Genomic DNA, 8,799 nt, shown 5'->3' on the forward strand with positions numbered 1-8,799 from the left:
GTTGGAGGTTGCTGTGAGCTGTAATGCTACGGCACTCTGCCCAGGGGGACAGCTTGAGGCTCTGTCTCAAAAAAAAAAAAAAAGAAAACCACCCTAACAGCTGCTGTGCTGACGAGGTCTAGATGTGAGTCTCCAGCCCTAGCGGGACTCCCTTCTGAATCCACACTCACATCTCCAGCTGTGGCCCAGGGATCTTACCCATGGTCTCCACTTTCCCCACAGTAGAGCTCCTAGAGCTGCTCCTCACACCTTCCCACCCTCCTCTCCCCTACCATCCAATCCATTAACAAGTCCTGTCATTTCCCCAACTCAGTCCCTGGTTTCCTCAAATACTTATCACAACTTAAAATTATTTTATTCATAATTTGTTTACTTTGTTTTTGTCAGGCTCCCTTATGAAAATGAAAATGGGGTCAGTGTCTAATTTTTGCTCACTGGTTCAACTCCAAAATTTAACCCCATGCCAGACAGAGGATAAATGCTTAGTGAATATTGGTTGAATGAATGGAGGAAGGAATTCATTAATAGTGACTTTGTCCAAAGTGAAGCAGCCACCCCATGACTGGCCTGCATATTCCCATAGGGCCAACCCTCCTGGTCCCACCTATGTCTCCTGCCCCTTCTCCACAGAATGAAACCAAACAGAAAAGGCACATTCCTGCCAAAAAATGAGGCAACAGCTACCAAATCCTACCTCCTTCAAAAAGCTTTCCTGGGTCATCAGTGGAACTGGCAGCTGCTGTTCATAATGAATCTCTTTGATACCCTGTTTCAAGTTTTCCTTGTTAACTGCTATTCTCCATCTCTGAAATAAATCCAGCTTTGGCCTAGGATGGAAATACTGCTTCCCTGGCCTGTCCTGACTAGACATGATTATTCCACAGCCTGTGTGTTCTCTCAGGTTCCCAGGCAGTGTGGTGTGGCCTGGGAGGCAGCCCCTATAGCCTCAGGGGCAGCGTGGAGAAGCCGAAGGAGCTCTGGACTCGGGGCACTTGGGTCTACTCCTAGCACAGGGCTTCACATGCCCTAAGACCCTAAATGAGTCATTCCACCTCTCTGAGCTTCAGTCTCTCAGTTACACATGAACCTGGACTCCTTGCTCCTGAGTCCTTTCCATCGGTGACCTTCTGGACAGTACCCCCATGGCAAATTAACCCTTTATCAGGGCAGAGGCCGGGGTGACTAAGCATTCGTGCATCAGGAGACCCTGCGTGCCGGCAGACCATGTGCACGTGCTGGGTGTTTTGTGAGGACTGTTAATAGCTGTTTCCCAGGAAGGGGGCCCTCGGGGGGAAATGCCGGATTAAAAAGAGCTAACAGATTTTCTCTGCTACAGAACTTCTCAGAAAGTCTAATATGTGCTCCAAAGAGAGAAGATTTAACAAACATGAACCCTTCATTGCAGTGTCTCAACAGACTGGTGCTGGTGGATCAGACTTTACAACAGGAGAGCTCCTGGAGCTGTTCTCGGGAAACCCCTCTGGCCCTGGGCTCTCAGCTCACACTTTCCCAGGTACACTTGGATGGGGAAAAGATTTTAAGATATCATATGGAGTGGGACAAGCACCAAGAAACTCTGTCCCCAAGACCCTCTTAGGTCCCCCCAATGAGAGAAGACAGAGAGAAAATAGATTTCTGCATGGCCCAAGCTCCCCTCTAAGGACCAAGAGGCCACACAGCTTCCTAGAGTGATCCCTTAGCCTTCCACTGAGCTACAACCAGACCTTGCAATGGACAGTGGGGACACACTGCCTTGGTCTCAGAGGAATAGTAGTCTAGGTGCTCTGTACACCACAGAGCCCACGTGGAAGAGGCAGGGAGGCCAGGAGGGTGACCAGAGAGAAGGCTCAGAGGCCTGGTATGAGACACAATGCACTTTACTGGGGAGGTTGGAGGGGCAGAGGGGACTGTGTGTTACAAACATCAGAACCGTGCGACCATCCCACCCAGGCAGGGGACCTCAGAACTGAAGAAGGTGGTGGCTGAGGGCACAGCCAGACAATCACAGGCACAGGCTGGAACCAGAAAGAAGAGAGTGGGAAGTTCTCTCATGGTGGGGCTTGGCCAAGGATGGAGCAGAAAGAGGTCCCCAGCTTTCGAGGGACAAAGAGCAGCGCCCCTGGGACACGGGGAGGGGGGATAGCACTAGGGGTGTTGCTGATGGCGGGGGAGTGGAGATGGAGGCGCTGGGCTGGCTGCAAGTAGGCTGATGGGCGCTCTTTATCTGGAGCAGCGCTGGGAGGACTGGGAGAACTTGGCGCTGCCGACCCGGGTGCTGCCAGAGCTGAAGCCTCCGCCGCTGACTCCACAGCGACCGCCGGAGCCAGAGCCAAAGCCAAGGCTGCTGCCGCCGCTGAACCCACTGCCGCCGCCAAATCCGCCGCCGCCGCCGAACCCAATGCTGCTGCCGCCGCCGCCGCCGCCAAACCCGCTGCAGCCGCCCAGGCCAAAGCCGCCGCCCGCACCGCCTCCCACGCCGAGGCCACCGCCGTAACCACCTGCCGAGGCCGTAGTGGCGCTGCTGCTGCTGACCACGGCTGCAGGGAGAGAGGACAGGACAGTGATCAGCGCTCCAGAGCCCAGGTCACTGCCTTGTAATTAGCTGATGATCCCCTGGGCCCAGGATCGTTGGGGTCAAGGATGCTTTGCGCCTGATGACTTCCATGAGTCCTAAGTTACTGGAGCCCACGGTGTGAAGTCGTGTGAAGTATCCAGCGGTTCCTCCTACATCTGCCAACTCTCGATGACCCCCACTCCTGGAGATCATGCAGCCTCAGAATTCCTCCTTCCCTTAAGGGCCTATTGGATATTCCCCCACTGGCAATCCAGACCTGTTAAAAGTGCCCTGAACCCAGAACAAGTGCAGAAGCCCATCCCCTGCCCCTCCACTTGCAGAATACCCCTCCAACTTCCACTGGAATAAGTTGCTATATCCCTGTGTTAGTGCAGATATTTCAGAATTAACTGTCATTGTCACGGATACTTTGGCTACTTACAGATGCTGACGGCACTCGGGCACTCTCCAGACATCCTGTTTGAGAAAGTAAAAGAAGAATGGCTCCATCACAAAGCACATGTCCAACAAGTCCAGGAATCAAGGTGACGAATAGCAACCAGAACTGAACTTAGAAGCCTGTCAGGTCAGTAAGCTTTTTCCACCCCATCTATGGACCAGAACAAGGAGACCCTGCAAGCACTGGGTGTACACGGGCTCTGGCTACCAGTGCAGGGAGTGGGCTGGTAGAAACAATTGGTTCTCTGCAAGGCCCGTGGAAGATGGGGGCCTCCCTATATATAGCAGGTGCAGGCCTCCATCCCCAATTACTTGGTCACTTATCTGGCCCTCAACATGTGCTTTGGGGCAGGGAGTGTGGGGAGATGGGACTGGAGGCCCACCTGCTCTCCTCGCCCTCCAGCAGCTTGCGGTAGGTGGCGATCTCCACATCCAGGGCCAACTTGACGTTCATCAGTTCCTGGTACTCCTTTAGCAGCCGGGCCAGGTCATCCTTGGCCTGCTGTAGGGCAGCCTGCAGCTCTTGGAGCTTGGCATTGGCGTCTTTGAGGGCCATCTCCCCATGCTGCTCAGCTTCCGCAATGGCTGTCTGCAGGTTGGCATTCTGGGGCAGAAGGTAGAGGGATAAGTCCAGTAAGAAGGTCCCAGGCCTCTGTGTCTTACAATTAATTCATCTTAAAATCAGGTAACATCTCCGCTCCCTTAGCCCCACCATCTCATCTTTATTCATGGAGATATTGCCTCATGGATTAGCCGGCGTTTGAACTCCCTGGAAGCTGATGCTGTCTGAGTTAACTTTCAGAAGTCCATTCCAGGCTAGGAATCCTGAGGTCCTAGCCCCCAGCCCTCGCCAGTTAGCCCAGGCACCTGCATCTGTGGCCCTCCCACCTGCTTCTTGATGTTCTCGATCTCCGTCCGCAGCCTCTGCATCATCCTGTTGAGCTCCATAATCTCGCTCTTGGTGCTCCTCAGGTCATCCCCGTGTCTGCCGGCCGTGGTCTGCAGCTCTCCCAACTAGAAAACAGAAGGGAGAACATGGTGCTGATGCAGCTCTGCCTGACTCGTTTCTATAACCCCAACATCACCGCCAAACTTGGAGAAATTCAGTGAGCATTTGCTAAAATGATACTGAATTGTGTTTCAGCAGAGACATTTCCAAGGCATCAGGGAAGAGAACATCTGGCTTGTTGTGGTAGAAAATTTTCCCACCCTGCAGTCCCTGAGCAAGCTAGAGTCTGTCCCACCACCTCTGCCCAGGGGCGAAGACTTTCTACAGCACAACACCTATTAGAGAGATGTCTCCGGGGGGGTAGAACCAAGAGGAGTTCACCCAGTGACCGCTGGGAACACGTCATCCAGCTGTCCCATAGGCCATCGCCTCTGAGACCTCCCATGGCTCCTCGGAAAGGTGCCCAGCACCCACCTTGGTCTGGTACAGGGCCTCAGCCTCAGCCTTGCTCCTCTGGGCAATGTCCTCATACTGGGCACGGACATCAGCTATGATGCTGTCCAGGTCCAGGAAGCGATTGTTGTCCATGGACAGCACCACGGATGTGTCACTGACATGGCTCTGCATCTGGGACAGCTCCTGCCAGCACAGAGGGGGCCTATTCACTTTCAAGGTCTCTGCAGCAAGCACACAGAGGCCTGGAAAGACCCCCAATGAACAGTTGCACTCACTGACTCTTAACTCTAGTGTATCTCTGCCCCACCCTGGTCCAGCCACTCAGAGAACTCTTGGTCTGCATCCCATCCTGTGGGATCGCTTCCAAGGGGCCTCATGTCTAGGGTCATCCTAACAGCCTTCTGGAGCCTAGATGTCAAAATGCTTCAGCCTCAAATCTGGAGACCTCTCGCCCTCCCTCACCTCTTTGTAGGTAACATCCTCACCGCATCATAAAGGGTCCTCAAGAAGTTGATCTCATCCATCAGGGCATCGAACTTGGCCTGAAGCTCCACCTTGTTTATATACGCAGCATCCACATCCTGAGAAGACAGGAGCACAGAGGCCTTATTCCTCAAAAGACCAAACAACAAACTGCACCAAGAGAGAGACAGGCAAGACCAGTGCTGGTGCTGGTACTTATCCAAAACTAGTCTCCATGTGAAGGGGCAATTTGCAACTCATTGGGATGGTTTAAGTTTAATCCCACTCAAAAGCTAACAACCAGTCAACTGACTCTTTTAGGGATCTTTCATATTTAGATATACCTGGCTTCTGTTTACTGCTCCAAAGGCCTGGTGGCATCTCTGTGGCAGTGGAATAAGGAGATTCCCCCAACCCAGCCAGAAACCTGAAGCTGCTAGCCCAGAAACCTCACACACAGCCCTTACCTTCTTCAGGGTCACAAACTCATTCTCAGCAGCTGTCCGTTTATTGATTTCATCCTCGTATCTGTCAGAGTGGAAAAGAAGTAGCTGAGTTTAGGGTGGTGCCTGTGGCTCAAAGGAGTAGGGCACCAGCCTCATATACCAGAGGTGGCGGGTTCAAACCCAGCCCCGGCCAAAAACTGCAAAAAAAAAAAAAGAAATAGCCAAGTTTGGTTTTGAGGTAGTTGTAAATACCACTATTTCTGGAAGCCCTGAAAGTTCATGTCTTCCCTCCCTTCATCCTATCCTGTTGCCCTTAGATCAGTGGTTCTCAACCTGTGGGTCGTGACCCCTTTGGGGGTTGAATGACCCTTTCACAGGGGTCGCCTAAGACCATCCTGCATATCAGATATTTACATCATGATTCATAACAGCGCAAAATTACAGTTATGAAGTAGCAACAAAAATAATTTTATGGTTGGGAGTCACCACAACATGAGGAACTGTATTAGAGGGTCGTGGCATTAGGAAGGTTGAGAACCACTGTCCTATTAGATGAACACATCCTCTTTCCTACCTCCCTATCAGTCAGGGGGACCAACCATCCAATTTGCTTAGGCAAACCATCCTGGTTTTAGTGCTGAAAGTTCTACATCCTGGGAAACCCTTGAGTCCCTGGTGAACCTCCTGCTTGGTTGTGGTACCAGGAGTTGACTCAGAATCTTTCTGATACAAGAACCAGGATCTTCCCCAACCTGGCTCATAAGGAAGTGCCTCCCCAGCTCCAAACTCATCCCTCCTTCTCCACAGTTTTATTTGTAAAGGGCTATGCTTGGAAAAGAAAGGCAAGAGGGAAACTAATGGACCAAGCTGTCCTCCACAAAGGTAAGGAGAGGGGGACAGGCCAGGTGACATGACTGCTCAGCAGTGAAGAGGAATGCAGAAAGGGCTGGGGCTCTGAGACAGGATGGTCCACAGCACCACCCGACTCCTTCCCTGTCACCCACTTCTTCTTGAAGTCCTCCACCACGTCCTGCATGTTCCTCAGCTCTGAGTCCAGGCGCCCTCTCTCCCCAAGGATGTTATCCAGATAGCTCCGCAGGTAGTTGATGTGGTTCTCAAAAAGAGGCTCAAGATTGTTGGTGCCTGTGATGGAATTTGTGCCCTGCTGCTGGAGCAGGTTCCACTTGGTCTCCAGGACTTTGTTCTGTTGCTCCAGGAACCGCACCTGCGATGCATTGGGGAAAGTGACATCGGGCAGCACTAGTAGCAGAGGAGAGGAGGGCCTTAAGTCAAGTAGGACCGGGTGTCTGTATCCCGTGGTCCCCTAGCACAAAGGCCTAGAAAGGAGGCAAGGAGAGGCTCATACTATGGCTAGGGAGATTATGGCCAGGTGATTGACCAGTCAGGACACTGAAGATGCAGCACGGTTTGGAAAGTTACCAAGGAAGGAGAGAAGGGCAAAGGAAATTGGAAGCAAGGGAATTGTAAAGATGACCCCTTCCTGCGCCCAAGAACCTCATGACTCTAGTCCAACTTCAAAAACTACAGTGCTCTCTGCTAAAATGTCCATAAATCCTAGCACTCTGGGAGACCCAAGCAAGTAGAACACCTGAGCCTACAAGTTTGAGACCAGCCTGAGCAAGAGTGAGACCCCGTCTCTACTAAAAATAAGAAAACTAGCCGGGCATTGTGGTGGGCACCTGTATTCCCAGCTACTCGGTGGGCTTAGACAAGAAGATTGCTTGAGCCCACCAGTTTGAAGTTGCTAAGCTAAGCTGATGCCATAGCACTCTACCCAGAGCTAGAGTAAAACTGTGTCTCAAAAAAAAAATGTACATAAACCTCAAGAGCATCATTTTCACCTAAGACTTCACTGATACTCCTGCCCTTCAAAGGCTATGAATCACTGGGAAATGACACTGGCTGACAATCCATAGTCAGCAGGACAACACCTCCCTTGAGCCTAGAGGAGAGGCAGCCCTGTGCCAGCTGTCCTGGTCTGCAGAAGCTCACCCTTCTCTTCCTGATGAGGTTGGATAAGGGTGCAAAGTAAGTTTCCCACTTCTCCATAGCCCCTTGGGAGTAATGTTCTACCTATGCCTCCTAATCCCTTCTCCAGGGCCTCAGCTTCACTTGCATGGCAGAGTGACATGTGGGAAAGGGCCTCCCAGAAAGCCTCAGAGGACAACTCATGTTTGGAAAGACCCATTCTTACCAATGGCCATTACCCTTGCCTTGGGCTGCCAGTTCTGCCAGCTTAAGCCTGAATAAGACAACAGGTAGGGAACACGAATGTTCAGTGGTGTTTGAGTCCAGACAGCGGACCATTTTCTTTTCACAATTCTCCTCATTTACCTATGTGGATAAACTCCTCAGCACCCTAGAGCTCTGCCTGATACCCAGACATCTAGCCTGGCCCATCCAGAACACATTAAAATACTGTGTCCAAAGGTCAAATTCAAAGTCCCCAGCTGAGGAATGGGGACCAGTCAGAGCTTCATTACCTTGTCGATGAAGGAGGCAAACTTATTGTTGAGGGTCTTGATCTGCTCCCGCTCCTGGGCCTTTACTTGCCCAATCTGAGGGTCAATCTCCACGTTGAGGGGCTGCAGGAGGCTCTGGTTGACAGTCACTTCCTGGATTCCCCCAGGGAAGCTGCCAGGCCCACCAGGCCCACCAGGCCCACTAAGCCCACCAAGCCCACCAAGCCCACCAAGCCCACCAGGCCCACCAAGGCCACCAAGTCCACCAAACCCACCAGCTCCACCAAACCCACCAGCTCCACCAAACCCACCAGCTCCGCCAAACCCACCAGCTCTGCCAAATCCACCTCCCACTCCTCTGCTACCACCAAGGCCACCTCCATAACCTCCCCCAAAGCCACTTCCATAACCACCTCCAAAGCCACAGCTGCTCCGCCCTCCACCAAAGCCACCAGCCCGGGAGCCACCACCTGCCACGCTGATGGAGATACTCTTGTTGCCTCCCAGGTTGTACAGGCTGCGACTGCCAAAGCCACCTGCTCCACTGTGGAGCCCACAGGCCCCTCCACTGGCTCCCCCAGAGCGGGCCACACAGCTCATCTTGCTGCTGCCGGAGACCATGGCAGAGCGGCCAGAGAAGCCCTGGCTCCCGCCACCAGATGTCTTGCTGGCTTGTCTGTTCATAGTAAGGAACTTGGTGAAGAGAAAAGCATGAGACAAGCAGGGCCACTGAGAGCCAGAGGCAGAGGGACAGGAACTGAAGACCACAAAATGAATCGCTTTATATACATTCGAGGAGGTTGTTGGGCTCTAACGAAGGAGAGATAATTAATCCCAAATATTCATGGGTTGGGTTTGCCTCTAAGGCAATACATTTGTTCCAGGCTACCAAACACACCTTGAAAATAATCTGAAATGGTGGCAGCTCACCTGGTGGGGTGATGTCTGGCATTGCCCCATGCTTAGGCATGGCCACCTCCTAGCTCTGTC

The 8,799-nt window shown here is 52.4% G+C and overlaps 1 protein-coding gene across 1 annotated transcript; it reads right to left on the reverse strand.

Annotated features, from left to right (window-relative positions):
• Positions 1–2,220: 2,220 nt before the first annotated feature.
• On the reverse strand, positions 2,221–8,493 carry KRT3 (keratin 3). The gene is made up of 9 exons (XM_003790415.2): positions 7,831–8,493; positions 6,331–6,551; positions 5,348–5,408; positions 4,904–4,999; positions 4,437–4,601; positions 3,902–4,027; positions 3,397–3,617; positions 2,997–3,031; positions 2,221–2,537 (listed from the first exon to the last, which is right to left on the reverse strand). Exons 1-9 carry the CDS (start codon positions 8,491–8,493, stop codon positions 2,221–2,223), a joined length of 1,905 nt encoding a protein of 634 aa, XP_003790463.1.
• Positions 8,494–8,799: the final 306 nt, after the last annotated feature.

The sequence above is a fragment of the Otolemur garnettii genome, unplaced genomic scaffold, assembly GCF_000181295.1.
Source record: "Otolemur garnettii isolate 467f Iridium unplaced genomic scaffold, OtoGar3 scaffold00043, whole genome shotgun sequence".
In the NCBI taxonomy this organism is placed as follows: domain Eukaryota; kingdom Metazoa; phylum Chordata; class Mammalia; order Primates; family Galagidae; genus Otolemur; species Otolemur garnettii.